This window comes from Hyperolius riggenbachi, chromosome 5 (genome assembly GCF_040937935.1).
Source record: "Hyperolius riggenbachi isolate aHypRig1 chromosome 5, aHypRig1.pri, whole genome shotgun sequence".
NCBI lineage: Eukaryota > Metazoa > Chordata > Amphibia > Anura > Hyperoliidae > Hyperolius > Hyperolius riggenbachi.
Window position 1 is genome coordinate 438,359,875 of NC_090650.1, and position 16,017 is coordinate 438,375,891.

The window sequence follows — 16,017 nt, forward strand, 5'->3', positions numbered from 1 at the left end:
GAACACATGGAGGTATGCCTGTGTTCCTGCGCGCCACTACTGCCACCTATTGATGCTGGAGGGGGAGCGTTGAGGGGAGAGGCCGAGGTGAGGGGGGAAGGGGAGTGGCTCCCCTCCCCAACGATGTAGATGGCCATGCTCTCCCCTCATGCTGCGACCCCTCCTGCCCCTCATAAGAGGGCCCCCCCCCATGGCTGCATGGCTTGCAGCCCCTATTGTTACGGCACTGCTGATGAGTGTAGATGAGTGGTTACTATCCCAACTCTTGGCATTCGAGGGTGCCTCTGGCTACCTAATACTCAGGGATACCTGCAGCTACCTATGACAGGCAAGTAAAGTAAGGAAGAAGTGACAGTGGGGACAGCCAGCATACTTGTGGTGCGGTTCAGCTGGGGTTTTTATGTTCATGTGGGGCAAAGTCTAAGTTACCAGGACATCTGTACCTATAGGCTTCTGTAAGGTAAATTCGGGTTTGGGCTTAGAAGATAGACTTCCCCATTCTACTGTAGACCTGCAATTGGATTGTGTTGTTCCTATTTTCTGTTGGAAGTACTGTATCAACAGTATTATTACCGTAAACTGCAGTATACTAAAACAACCACCAGATGTCACTGTGTGTAAAATACAATGTTCATCTGAATGGGATTGTCATTTCCTGTATTCACTCCATGTTCCTTTCTGTTCTAAGTAAGCTGCATTTCCTGATGGTGGTGTACGATTTATGTCTGCATGTTTTCCTTCAGTAAAGAGTTCTAACTTGTTATACTGGGTGCCTATCTGCATGTACAAAACACTCTGCTCCAACACCTTCAGCTTGTAGGTGGCACAGTTACATTCCTCAACTCTATACTATATATTAGGATTTCTTCTAGCCCTTGGGATGTTGTTCATCCTAGTTTCTTTGTTCTGACAATAATTCCTGTCTGTCCTATACCCCACTATTCATTGCTCATCTTACTGACTGCAATACACAACATACAGTACTACCTGTATCACCCTTATGGTAGCATGGGAAGGGGAGTTCTGAGAGGAGAGGGACTTCAGCCTAAACAAACATACTGTCATTAAGTTACATTAGTGATGTTGATTAAAATAGATAGGCAATATAATCTCTTACCCACCCTTTTTTTTAAAAAAAAGAACAGGCAAATGTTTGTGATTTCATGGGGGCAGCCATCTTTTTCATGGGGGCAGCCATCTTTTTGGTTGAAAGGAGGTGACAGGGAGCATGAGACGCAGTTCCAACTGTCCTGTGTCCTAATCACCCCTTCCAGCTGCGCACGCTAGGCAACAAGAACAACAACATCCGAAATCCCATCATGCTTTGCACAGCATCAGGGGAAAAGTGCTCGCGGAGTTTAGCTTCTGTGCAGCTAAAAATGAGGCTTGGGTAAGAAAAACAAAGTTCTGATGCTGTGAAACTGTTAAAGAAACACCAAGCCTTTCCAGTGCTGCTGAGTAAATTTTTAGTCTGGAGGTTCACTTTAAGGCTGGTTTCACAGTGGGACGTAACAGGCGCACGTTAGAGCAGCCTGTAACACCCCCCACCGCACAGCAATGAAAAATCAATGGGCTGTTCACAGTGCCCACGTTGCGTTACATAGTAACGCTGCGCCATTACACAACGTACTGCATGCAGTACTTTAGACGCGGCTGAGCCGCGTTAGACTGCTTGCACATGCTCAGTAACGTTGGGGAGGAGCGGAGAGCAGCCGGGCACATGGCTAATTAATATTCACCGCACTCAGTGACGTGCAGTGTTTACTTCATGGAGCGGCCGCTCTGTGCGGCGATTGGCCAGGCGGGACCACGTGATGCCGCATGCGTCCAAGAGTACGCATCACGGCACCACGGACGCCAGAATGAGCTGCACAACGCGGCTCACTTCGACGTCCACACCAGAGAGCACCAGGCGTTGCGTTAGGGGCACGCTATGCGACCTTAACGTCCCCTAAAACGCAACGTCCTGGTGTGAAACCAGCCTAAGAGAAATAACTCCTTGATGTTGGCATAAAGAAGATATATTGCACATGAGCTAAGCAATCAGAAAGTTTCTAGATAGATAAAGACCACCTCTGTTACAAAAAGAGACAGAGGATTAGGAAAAGTTTAGCCGCAGAGCTGGTCTTTAATAACTGAGTTTTCTATCGGTCTGCCGGGTCCACACACACCAAATCCTCCAACAAGGTAACCTGCACGTTCATTGTGGCAACACTTTAATACGGATTAGCTCACGTTTTTGCCTTCCAGGGCTGTTTTTATTGGTTATAAATGTTCTCCATCTTTATTCGCCCCCCGGACGCAGGAGCGAGAGCTGGGGGTCACATGTGTCACAAAAACATTATTAAACTCCGTTTACAACAAGAAAGACTTCCGGAATACAAAGCGGACGGCGTGCTGACAACCTCAACGGACGGCGTTTGCTGCTCCTTCCAAGCTTTGGAGGCAAAATAATCGCATTGCTCCCAACTGTCCCTCTTTCAGAGGGACAGTCCCTCTTTGGGAGCCCTGTCCCTCTTTCCCTTTTTCCTCCTCATGTGTCCCTATTTAAGGACTTTGTCCCTCTTTCTATGTAAATATATGTATTTCTCTACTGAAAAATGTGTTTGACTCTAAACTTTATTCCCATCCTTTAAATTGATATGTTACTAATTGTAAAATGTTAATATGAAGGAAAATGAACCAGGATAGAAAGGACCAGTGTGCTTTGAACCAACAAAACAACATATTTGTCTTATGAAATCTTTATGGAATGCGTGATTAGGGGTGTGGCGGGGGCGTGATCAGGGTGTGTGAGGGGCGTGGCTTAAGTGTCCCTTTTTCTCATCACAGAAAGTTGGGAGGTATGTAATCGCACTGTATTACATATATTACGTGTGATCTGTCGATTGGGAGCCATGCGTTCTTCAATAAGTAGAGGAAGACTCGTGCTTTGATGAAAACGATTAATCTTCTGACCAAATAATATTGCAAATTAGCGGGCAGTGAACCCAGCCCTGACCTTTGGTGCTGTACAGATTTAAAGGTCGCATTCCATCGAAATCAATCAAAAGATATGATCTGGGCAGAGTTTTTCTACCTCGCTGTCTGATTCATTCCAGCATTCATTGATTATCGTGTGATTTAATGTCATTTCCTGACGGGTCTCACAGTTCTTACTGTAGCCCTTGTTTAAAGTACACTTGAAGCGAGAGGGATATGGAGGCTGCCATATTTATTTCCTCATTCAAATTGGCTGGCTGTCCTCTGCCTCGAAAGCACTAGGCAGAGGCGGGACAAGGTCCTCCAGCACCCAAGGCTGAGAAACCAAAGTGCGCCCCTCCATCACTCACCACCCCATCACACCAGGGGCGTCGCTAGCCCCAAAAATCAGTGGCACGTGCTGCAGGTCTATTCTGGGGTGCCCTGGATGTCCCCCAGGCTTCTCTCCCTAGTGGTTTTTGTTTTTGTTTTGTTTTAATGAAGAGGGGTCTTCAGCCAACATTTTGCTTGGCAGGCCTACTTAGAGCACTTTTAAGTTTATGTAAATTTGGCTCCAACCATGGCCACACCCACATACTGGTGTGTGACCACACCCATTTTTGGCTGGAGTGCCCAAAAGTGCCCCAAATCTCTTAGAACCCTAGAAACGCCCCTGCATCACAGACTAATTGCTATTAGACTAAAAGGTGCACCAAGGCCCCCAACCCCCTAATCTCTAGTTATCTGGCTTGCAGTCACTGCCATGTATCCCCTTTTCTTATTTCCCTCTGCATCAAACACAATAGGGGAATGATAGCTGAGTGAGTTGTGCGCCCCTCCTACACTGCGCCCTGAGGCTGGAGCCTCTCTTGTCTCTGCCCGGCCCTGCGCCCCCCTCCTACACAGCGCCCTGAGGCTGGAGCCTCTCTTGTCTCTGCCCGGCCCTGTGCTCCCTCCTACACAGCCCCTGAGGCTGGGGCCTCTCTTGTCTCTGCCCGACCCTCTGCCCCCTCCTACACTGCGCCCTGAGGCTGCTGGAGCCTCTCTCGCCTCTGCCCGGCCCTGCACCCCCCTCCTACACAGCGCCCTGAGGCTGGAGCCTCTCTTGCCTCTGCCCGGCCCTGCGTCCCCTCCTACACTGCACCCTGAGGCTGGAGCCTCTCTCGCCTCTGCCCGGCCCTGCGCCTCCCTCCTACACAGCGGCCTGAGGCTGGAGCCTCTCTTGCCTCTGCCCGGCCCTGTGCTCCCTCCTACACTGCGCCCTGAGGCTGGAGCCTCTCTCCCCTCTGCCCGGCCCTGCGCCCCCTCCTACACTGCACCCTGAGGCTGGAGCCTCTCTCGCCTCTGCCCAGCCCTGCGCCCCCTCCTACACTGCTCCCTGAGGCTGGAGCCTCTCTCGCCTCTGCCCGGCCCTGCGCCCCCTCCTACACTGCTCCCTGAGGCTGGAGCCTCTCTCACCTCTGCCTGGCCCTGCACCGCCTCCTACACTGCACCCTGAGGCTGGAGCCTCTCTCCCCTCTGCCTCGGCCCTGCGCCCCCTCCTACACTGCGCCCTGAGGCTGGAGCCTCTCTCGCCTCTGCCCAGCTCTGCGCCCCCTCCTACACTGCGCCCTGAGGCTGGAGCCTCTCTCGCCTCTGCCCGGCCCTGCGCCCCCTCCTACACTGCACCCTGAGGCTGGAGCCTCTCTTGCCTCTGCCCGGCCCTGCGCCCCCTCCTACACTGCGCCCTGAGGCTGGAGCCTCTCTTACCTCTGCCTCGGCTCTGCGCCCCCTCCTACACTGCGCCCTGAGGCTGGAGCCTCTCTCGCCTCTGCCCGGCCCTGCGCCCCCTCCTACACTGCACCCTGAGGCTGGAGCCTCTCTTGCCTCTGCCCGGCCCTGCGCCCCCTCCTACACTGCCCCCTGAGGCTGGGGGCTCTCTCGCTTCTGCCCAACCCTGCGTCCCCTCCTACACTGCACCCTGAGGCTGGAGCCTCTCTCCCCTCTGCCTCGGCCCTGCGCCCCCTCCTACACTGCGCCCTGAGGCTGGAGCCTCTCTCGCCTCTGCCCGGCCCTGCACCCCCTCCTACACTGCACCCTGAGGCTGGAGCCTCTCTCACCTCTGCCTCGGCCCTGCGCCCCCTCCTACACTGCGCCCTGAGGCTGGAGCCTCTCTCGCCTCTGCCTCGGCCCTGCGCCCCCTCCTACAATGCACCCTGAGGCTGGAGCCTCTCTTGCCTCTGCCCAGCCCTGCGTCCCCTCCTACACTGCGCCCTGAGGCTGGAGCCTCTCTTGCCTCTGCCCAGCCCTGCCCCCCTCCTACACTGCCCCCTGAGGCTGGAGCCTCTCTTGCCTCTGCCCAGCCCTGCGCCTCCTCCTACACTATGCCCTGAGGCTGCAACCTCTCTCGCCTCTGCCCAGCCCTGCCCTGCGACTGGGACCCTCTTGAGCATATTTAGCAGCGGACAATCCCAATAAGCGATTTGCTGATCTAACTGAATGCAGGTGAACCCATACCCGCGATTGTGATTTGGCTGAATTGGAATCGCGGGTCCTGCACAATTGATTTTGTGAGCTGCGATTGTGTTTTTGCAGAGCTTTATCTTCCCGCTGGGTCTCTGCATGTCTGCATGCACCGGCTTATGGCGCATAACCACACCCCTTGCTAAAAAAAAGGTCAAATCACAATCACTCATAACATGTGTAGCCACAAAAACACCTGATGTGAAGGATGGATCCATTTACCAGAGGGAGTTAAGTCATTCAGTCGCAGGACTGAATGAGGGACACATGAGGAAGACAGAGGGACAGGGCTCCCAAAGAGGGACTGTCCCTCCAAATGAGGGACAGTTGGGAGAACTGTCCCTCTGTCCCTCTGTCTTCCTCATTTGTCCCTCTTTCAGGACTGATGTACAGATCTGTGCTCATATATCTATTTTTCTACTAAAAAACATGTTTCCTTGTCTCTAAATGTTATTCTCATTATTGACATTGTTATATACCGGTATCTTATTTTCAAATGATATGAAGGAAATGAACCAGGATAGATAGGACCAGCGTAGTTTGAATGCCAAAACAACAAATGTTTCTTATGAAATCTTTATGGTACGAGTGAGTAGGGGTGTTCCGGGGGCGTGATTATGGGTGGGGCAGGGGCGTGGCTTAGGTGTTCCTCTTTCTTATCTCATTAAGTTGGGAGGTATGGTGAGGTAGCAGTTTGGGCCCCCTTACAGCTCTGGGCCTTCCTGCGATTGCCGGGGCTGCTCCCCTGTAGTTACACCCCTGGGAAAAAAATATGGCAGCCTCCTTATCTCTCTCAGTTCAGGGGTACTTTAAGCCCAGTACTTTGGCTGGTGTCGCTCCATATCGATCTCATATCTGCTCTGGGCTGTCTGACATTCAGTGGTGTAGCAATAGGGGTTGTAGAGGTAGCGACCGCCTGGGGGCCCTTGGGTCAGAGGGGCCACCACGTGATATTCAGTGGCGTAGCTAAGGAGCTATGGGCCCCATTGCAAGGTTTACATTGGGCTTCCCAAGCGCTGTATACATGACAATTGATACGGTGCACCAAAACCCGCCAAGGCCAACCACAGTATCAGAGGTGCAAGAAGGGGGATGGGGAACAGTGTGTTAATGATTACTACTATTCAAAGCATCTGTAGAAGTGATCATTACCAGCACAGGGCCAATAAAGAGCTAATAATGCCATTGAGGGAGGGCCCCTCTGGCCTAAGGGCCCCAGTGCGTTCGTAAGCTCTGCACCCTCTATTGATACGCCACTGTTAGTATTTTATAAAGTGCCGCTAGCTTCTGTGGCGCTGTACAGAGTAGTAGCAGATGAAGGCCAATGACCGTGTGAGAAAACTAGTGAGAAAAGTTTGAAACACTTATAAAAGTGCACAGAACCAATGAATATTGCAGCTACCCCACCCATCGGGTCAACCCTTACAGTTACAGCTGACCTGATGATCAAGTCAAATGACTTTCAAGTTAGAAAAAAAAACAGCTGATTGGTTAGTCATTTTCAGAAATGACAAGATGGATAGACTAGGCATCTGCAGATAACTTTGGGCACTTGATTACATATTTTTTCATAGATGTGTGGCTCAAACACCACTGAATTCACAGGATCAGCATGACAACCAGCCAACTGGTATTTAGAAAGAACCCCCTTCCCACTCTATTCTCCTTCCTACAGCTTGTCTAAAAAATCCTGCTTGCCTTGCTGTCATGCTAGTCCTCTGTCATCAATACGTACTCTTATCATTGACCCAGAATAAGAATGCAGATCAGGTGGTATGACTCCACTGACGGCATTCTTGTTCTAGCTGTGTGACAAACCTGAACTGAAAATTAAAAGTCAAAATAAACACACACACGTCATACTTACCTCCTGTGTAGTCTCTTTCTCAATCTTTTTCTCCTCTCCTACATCCTGTGTGTCTTCTGTGATTAATGGAATTCTCCATCCTCCATTTTAAAAATGGCCATTACCCCCAGCAACAGCTTCCTGGTCAGTACACTGTTAAAGGACATCCGAGTTGAAAATTAACTGATGAGAAAAAAATTGTATCTATCCTCCTTCTCCTAAAATGACTTTTTTTTAGATGTCTCACAGTTTTATTTTATGTTTAAATCTACTTTTTTAAGTTTTAACTGTTTCATTGTCTTTGCTCAATGACACATTCTATGAAGTATGCCAGAGCTCCAATCTATGAACTATTGATCCTTTTTCTCTCTTTTTCTGCTCTCAGAAGCCATTTACTTAAAGGAAAGTGTTTTATGGCTGTAATTACTTATCAGTCAGGGTTACGCTATAGTCCGACATGGTCTCGAGTCTGTCAGAAATGGCCACTTGCATACCTGATGTTTAACATTTTCAGGCAGAGAAAGAAATAAAAGGAACACAGTCTAGTTATTTGTGTGCTAGGCACTGTACATACACATATCTATCTCATCATGTCACATGTCACCTCGGTTGCCTTTTAAACTGTAATATATTACCCACTTGAGCCATAGGGAAACATGGCAATTACCTTGCACATCAGTTGCCATTTCAGTTATAACTGACAGCAACTGATATATAACTGGCAGCAACTGATATATTTCAGTTCTGACAAAATCTTGACAGAAATGGAAGGAATCATTGTAAGAAGAAAATAGAGAGCCTCTGAGAGGAACTGATGTTGAGGTAAGTATGTAGCATTCATTTGCAGGTACATCGTGTGTTTATTTGAAATAATTGTATTCTGTTCAGGTTCACTTTATGGTTTGTGGCCACAACGCAATTTTACATGATCAACTTTCAGGGCTCGTTCCCACTATCGCGAATCTGCATGCGTCCAACGCATGCAGATCCGCACATGTAATACAAGTGGATGGGCCTGTTTCCACTGTAGCGTTGTTGAGGTGCGTTTTTTTCAGCGGTAAAAAAACGCACAAAAGAGCCAACGATTTCGCCTGCGTCGGGAATCCGTGCGAATCGCCGCTAATGTATTTAATAGTAAAAACGCATGCGTTTGTTACATGCGTTTTTACCCGCGATTTCGCGTGCGATTTCGCACCTTTTTCAATTTTATTTAGCCCTGGCAGTGTCATGGTTAATTTCGCATGGCACCCTGCCATGCGAAATCGCATGCGAAATCGAGGGTAAAAACGCATGCGGAAACGCATCCGCATGCGTTTTTACAAGCGTCGGAATGCGGCCGAAATCGCGTCGCAACAGTGGGAACGAGCCGTCAAACAATTTCAGGGAAAGTTTTTGAATGTTATAAAAGATCTACTTGATCCAGTTAGATCTAAATTTTCTGTCTGTCGCATTTCATAAACTGATCACAGTTAATCAATTATTCTTTGCCTGTCTGTTCCATGTATTACAAGTCAGCTATTTTGGGGATCGATATTTCTGAAAAAATGAGATCACTTTGATTGAATCTGCCGGTGATCTGTTGACCACAAAAGTTTTGACTGATTTTGCAAAGTTTAGTGGTAGGGCCGAGGGGTGAATTTTAGTAATGAAATGCAGGAGGGGCAGTCAGGGGCAGCGGCCGCCAATTGCAGTGCTGAGCAGGGTGTAGTTTGTGTGGGGCAAAGCGGCAAATCAGTATCTACACCAACCTCACAGATTTCCAATTGGGGAGTGTTTGATTGCTTGTCAAACTGAGCCAATATCGACTCGTATGGCTGACTATAGATGCAATCATTGTATCAAATCTAAAGTGCCTTCAAACAGATGAAACACACATGGCCAGTAGGGGGCTTCGGTAAAGCGAGACGTTGACTGTTGAGCACAAATTTCGCACAGACATAATTTTGCATCGAAATTCGCAATTACAATGTGAATCATAATGTGAAATTTTGGTAAAAATCATAAATAATTTCATCCTTAATTGTAATCATTCTTACCCACTATTCTCCTAAACATATGTAGCAATTTTGTTGATAATAGCATGTTTGTGGGCTTTCGATTTTGAAAATCCACTTATGAAAATACAATGTGTTATGGTCAATGAAACGCATATCAAAGGAAATAGCTGCTTTTGTAACACGTTCATGGTTTTTATCGCTTAGAGCGTCATTCTGCGTCAGCTCAAACAGCGGCAGTACAGAACCTGCTCTTGCGTCACATACACGTCATCCACGTCAACGTGCGTGATACAAGAGCACAGAGCAGGGACAAGGTCCTCCAGCACCCAAGGCTGAGACACCAAAGTGCGCCCCTCCATCCCTCCCACCCCAGCTGTCACACACTGATTGCTATTACACTAAGAGGGCCACAGGGCCCACAACCTCCCCAACGCATTCATCTGAAAATGGCGCCTGTGAATAATGGCGCACAGTGTTGCCGCTAATCCGTTTGCCGCTTATCGCTATTTAACGTTAAAGCCTTATTGTTATTTAGCGTTAAAGCCTTATTGTTATTTAGCGTTAACACACAGAACCCTCTCTGTACCTATCCCTAACCCCTAACCCCCCCCAGTGGTGCCTAACCCTAACCACCCCCCTGGTGGTGCCTAACCCTAACCACCCCCCTGGTGGTGCCTAACCCTAACCACCCCCTGGTGGTGCCTAAACCTAAGAACCACCCCCAGTGGTGCCTAACCCTAACCACCCCCCTGGTGGTGCCTAACCATAACCACCCCCCTGGTGGTGCCTAACCCTAAGACCCCCTGGTGGTGCCTAACCCTAACCTTGACAGTGTTACATTAAATCCATTCATCGTTTTGCAGTTAAATAACTTCTGCAGTTTGGCTTATGTAGGGCGCTATTGATAAATAACATTAGTGTGTGCCACTATTGATAAATAACGTTAGTGTGTGCCACTATTGATAAATAGCGTTAGTGTGTGCCGTTTTTCTTCTTTTTTTCCCCGTGCGCCATTATTATGCAGTACTAACGATAAATAGCGATAAGCGTATCTTTTTAATGCGGCGCCATTTCTATGCATAGGCACTGTGCGCCATTATTCACTGATCCCCTCCCCAACACCTTAATATCTAGTTATCTGGCTTGCAGTCACTCTTATGTATCCCCTTTTCTTATTTCTTTCTGCTTCATACACAATTAGGAATGACAGCTGAATGAATTGTGCGCCCCCTCCTACACTGCGCCCTGAGGCTGGAGCCTCTCCAGCCTATGCCTCGGCCCGGCCCTGCAAGAGCACGCTGTGTATCGCCATGCTTAAAAAAAACGCAAACGTATTACAAAATGATTCTCAAAGGCATTTTTCGCTTGAAAGTCAAATTTTTCATTATTTTCTTGACAATGAATGCAAAAAACAATAAAGGCACTTTCGCTCATCACAGATACTGAGATCTACAAATCTATAGTCTTTTGCTGTTCATTTTTCACAAAAATAATGTTAAATTTGGGGCGAAAATGACATGGAGAATTAGGCCCCGTTTAAACTTAATCAGTTGGTGTGCGTTAGTATGCGTTAGTGCGCGTTGGTACGCGTTTTTTCCATAGCAGTGCATTGGGAAGAGGATTTCAGTTAAAACGCGTTAAAGGATACCCAAACTGAAATTATTATTATTATTATTTATTGTATTTATAAAGCGCCAACATATTACGCAGCTCTGCACAATAGATAAATGGGTTAACATACAGGTAGGACATACAGGAAACTCACAACAAAACAAGATCATGCAAATGATTTGATAACAATACAGTGTCATAGGTCAAAATAGAGACTGTTCGAGTCTACAAGAAGGGTGGTTGTGAGTAAGATTGCATAATCAAGCTGGATACATTAGGGAGGAGGGCCCTGCCAGAGGCTTACAATCTAAATCGAAATGTGACATAATGAGATAGACATGTGTATGTACAGTGCCTAGCACACAAATAACTATGCTGTGTTCCTTTTTTTCTTTCTCTGCCTGAAAGAGTTAAATATCAGGTATGTAAGTGGCTGACTCAGTCCTGACTAAAGGTGCGTACACACATGCGACTATAGTCGTTTGTAACGATCGTTCCCCGGTCTTTACCAACGACGATCGTTACAAAAAACGAACCACCGATTATTAAGGCAAACGACGAACGAGCCAAATCGCTACAAAAGAAAGTTCTGTCTCGGCGGATTTTAACCAACGACGATCGTTTGCAAAAGTAGTACATCGTTGGAAACGATCGTTTGTACCAGGCTTGACATGCGCATTTCACTATTTCTCCATGGAACTTTTCATTTTTATGCGCAGGCGCAATAGGTGCTTTTACGTGATGTAATGTTCGTTCTAACGATGTGATCGTTACACACCTTTTACAACTAACTTTACTTAGGTCGTTCTTTCGTCAATTAAAAGTTCGTTCGTCGTTGACAACGAACGATCGTTGTCGCATGTGTGTACGTAGCATCAGACAGGAAGTGACTACAGTGTGACCCTCACTGATAAGAAATTCCAACTATAAAACACTTTCCTAGCAGAAAATGGCTTCTGAGAGCAGGAAAGAGATAAAAAAGGGGAATTTCTTATCAGTGAGGGTCACACTGTAGTCACTTCCTGTCTGAGTCAGGACTGAGTCAGCCACTTACATACCTGATATTTAACTCTTTCAGGCAGAGAAAGAAAAAAAGGAACACAGCATAGTTATTTGTGTGCTAGGCACTGTACAAACACATTTCTATCTCATTATGTCACATTTCAGTTCGGGTATCCTTTAACCCTCCTGGCGGTATAAAAAAATACGCCAGGAGGCAGCGCGGCAGTTTTTTTTTAATTTTTTTTTTTCTATATCATGTAGCGAGCCCAGGGCTCGCTACATGATAGCCGCTGCTCAGCGGCATCCCCCCGCCCTCTTCGATCGCCTTCGGCGATCTCCGATCAGGAAATCCCGTTCAAAGAACGGGATTTCCTGGAGGGCTTCCCCCGTCGCCATGGCGACGGGGCGGAATGACGTCACCGACGTCACTGACGTCGGGTCGTCATTGGGAGTCCCGGGCCACCCCTCGGCGCTGCCTGGCACTGATTGGCCAGGCAGCGCACGGGGTCTGGGGGGGGGGGCCGCGCGCCGCACCGTATAGCGGCGATCGGGCGCGCGGCGGCGGCGATCAGGGTGCTGGCGCAGCTAGCAAAGTGCTAGCTGCGTCCAGCAAAAAAAAAAATTAAACAAATCGGCCCAGCAGGGCCTGAGCGGCACCCTCCGGCGGCTTACCCCGAACTACGTTCGGGGTTACCGCCAAGAAGGTTAAGTGTAAAAGAGGCCATAGGAAAACATGGGCTTTACTTTGAAAATCAGTTTTCTTTCAGTTATAACTGAGAGCAACTGATTAAGTGTAAAAGGGCCCTTAGGGTTTTTTGGAAAATGTTTGCAGCAAAATATTGATTTTTCACAGTAGAAATTTGCGTGGTAAAAAAAAAATAATTCTGCGTTTTAGCGCTTTTTGCAAATATTCACTGTAAAGTATCGATTTTCAAGCTATTTTGGGGAAAATTTTCTCAAAATCGAAAATAGCATTTTTAATGCGGAAATGACTGGTCCTGATACAAGCAGTTAGCTCCCATTCTGTAATGAATCAGAATCACTCAGGTTGCCATATACAGAATATTCTGTACTCGACAATACCAGCATCAAAAAGAGAAAAAGAAAAAAAAACAAAAAAGCTTGCTGAAAAATTTGGCACGGGAAACCCGGCAGAAGTAGTTCCATTCGTGGCTATGATAAATGAGTCATTTATTTTGTATTAACCCCCTGAAGCTCTCCGTAAATGCGTTCGCCCGCGCTATGAGACGTTGTCGGTGCCCCCGGTACGCACTATGGATTGCAGGCAGGCAGGCAGCAACCTTTCAGAAAAAGGCTGTCGTTGGCTTCCCAAAGAGAAATGTGTCTTTTCTCTTTTTCTCCCCTCTCGTTCTCAGCTAAGAAAATCAATTTCCTCTTGAAAGCTTAATGCTTAGTTTAACACTTGAGACTCTGAGATGCTCGACTGCTTTTCGCTCCTGTGAGGTCTCTGTGGATTTAGGACAATTGGCTGGTGAGTGCGGGAATACTGGGGAGGGAGGGGGGGTTACAATACCTAGCTCTCGGCGCACACAACCGCGGCCAAAAGAGGTAGCGAAAGGCAGAGCTAGCTCGATAGTCAAGACCTTCCCTCACCGAAAGGAATCATCATCAATTGTCGTCATGTTGCTATAGAGAGACTTTTCCGTCACCGCAGAGTGGAGGCAGTTAAGTTCTCTTAGCTCGAGTCTCTCGCCGTCGCAGCGATGCTATTCAGAATCCGACCGTGCTAAGCGCAGCCCGTGACATTCTATCGCAGGCGCGAGACATGCCAGTCACAGGACGGGTCGCGCTGTTGCTGGTTGCAGTGCAGCGCCCCGCAGGACGCCTTGGTAAAAACTCCTCTGCTCGTCTGCGGTGAAAACCAGAATCAAATTGGTTCCCCCAGTTGTACCCATTTTCATCATGACTATGTAATTTTTTATTTTACGTTTAATCAACGGGGTTTATTTATTTCTTTTAAACTATGCCGGCCTTTGAGGGTGTCAAAACGGATGTCTATTAACCGATGGTGGGGATGTAGAATTAAGAGTTAACCCGTATCCTCTCTCTTCTCCTTTTTTTTCCAGATTCGGCTCTGACGCCACACGAGGGCGCCTGAGACAAGCGAACCAAGGCTGGATTGATTTTTGTACAAGCCTCATAAACTGTCTTTTCTCCTGCTGCACCTGTTATGTCCAAGATCTGGCCCCTGCCTGACAATTACTTTGAATTCCAAAGGACCAGAGACCTAGGATGAGGAGCACTGGATCTTCCCACCACTTGCTTTTCATATTGCCACTTTTTTTCGCCTGGACGGCGGCCAGCCTGGACTTCGGACTCAATTCCTGCACCACGCAAGTGCAGGGGGATTTCTACGGCCACTTCTCTTCTTTGTCTCTCTTTCCCTTGAACTCTTCGCTCTGCGCTTGGATTATCCAGAACCCGGACCCCAGGAGGTACACGTTGTACGTGAAGGTCTCCAAGCCAGCAGGTATATGCGACCACCAGCAGATCAGGACCTCACAGTTTGACTCTTTCTTGGAGTCCACACGTACGTACTTGGGGATGGAGAGTTTCGACGACGTCTTAAAACTCTGCGACAGTTCCATCCAGTACGCCTTCCTGCAGTCCAATAAACAGTTCCTCCAAATGAAACAGACCATGCCCAAAAAAGAGGACACCCAGTTGGAGTGGAAGACCAGCAAGCCTCAGGAGACAGACTTCTCCTTGGAGTACTTAGTCTTGGGCAACAGGAACCCGAGGAAGGCGGCTTGTCAGATTCTCTGTAAGTGGCTTGACACTTGCCTTACCAGCAGCAATAGCTTTCATCCCTGTGGCATCATGCAGACGCCTTGCTCGTGCCACGACGGGGAAGTGCAGTCTCAAATGAACGAGGTGACGGGCTACACCAAGAAGAAGGACGAGTGCTACAAAGACGGGATTTACCTGGAAAATTGCATGAGCAGCTCACGAGATAACAGCCCAGGGGAGTACCAGGGTGAGTGATGCTTGAAGGAAACTTTACCTTCCTTGTTATAGATTTGAATGTGATCATTTTGTTCTATCACTGTGGAAACCATTACTGATCCTAAGCAATGTCGTTAAAATGTCCCATTTTGCCAATCTTGACCACGTTCAGGTGATAGACAGTTGTACGGGGGCATGTAGTGGGGACAGCGCAGTAGTGTGATGATGACTTCTGATAAGGACAATGTCCACATGGATTTGTATGTTCTTCCTGTGAGTCTGTGGGATTCCTCCAGGTACTCTGGTTTCCTCCCACATCCCCAAAAACCCATACTGATGGGTAAATTGGCTTCCACTGAGGCTCCCTGGACTACTGTGAGGACATTAGACTAGGATGATGGTTGGTTGGAAGGAACATTACATTGTGAGCTCCTCTGAGGGGCAGTAAGTGAATGAAATTATTCAGTGTAGTCTATGAAGTGCCATGACAAATACCGGTGCTAGATAAATACATAGTAATAATAATATACTTGCGTGAGGTGATGTTTTTAATGCTAATTGAGTCTTGTGAAGTTGTGCGCACTCTCATCACACTCTCGTCACGCTCTAATGGACACCACTGCCACATCGTCCTATGGCCATGTCTATTAGATCTACACAGCATGTGTGAGCAGCATGCGTTCCACAATGGTTGCCATAAGTCAGAAATCTTGCAAAGTAGTGGGTGTTCCATTGTGCAGTGCCTAATGCGCATGCGTCCATCTCACGGGAGGCTTGCCGATGCAAGCACGGTGGTGTAGTGGTTAGCGCTCTCAGCTTGCAAAGCTGGGCCCCAGGTTCAAACTCCAGCCAAGGCACTATCTGCAAGGAGTTTGTATGTTCTCCCCGTGTCTGCGTGGGTTTCCTCTGGGCACACTGGTTTCTTCCAACAACCCAAAACTGATAAGTTAATTGTCTTCCCCCTAAATTGGCTCGACACTATGATACATACACTACACAATATAGACATTTGACTATGGTAGGGATTAGATTGTGAGCTCTTCGGTTAAAGGGGAACTGAAGAGAGAGGTGTATGGAGGCTGTCATGTTTGTTTCCTTTTAAGCAATACCAGTTGCCTGGCAGCCCTGCTG

The 16,017-nt window shown here is 48.0% G+C and overlaps 1 protein-coding gene across 3 annotated transcripts in view; it reads left to right on the forward strand.

The window, feature by feature from the left end:
• The window catches only part of ADGRB1 (adhesion G protein-coupled receptor B1), an 829,276-nt gene that overhangs the window by 231,310 nt on the left and 581,949 nt on the right, over positions 1–16,017 (forward strand). For 2 of the 3 annotated variants that reach the window (XM_068238111.1, XM_068238113.1), the window contains exon 2: positions 14,007–14,917. In XM_068238111.1, coding sequence (XP_068094212.1) covers positions 14,173–14,917 — 745 coding nt within the window. In that variant the 5' untranslated portion in view covers positions 14,007–14,172. Of the gene's footprint in view, positions 1–13,767; positions 13,851–14,006; positions 14,918–16,017 lie in introns of those variants that run through there. The other variant, XM_068238112.1, reaches the window with a different exon arrangement.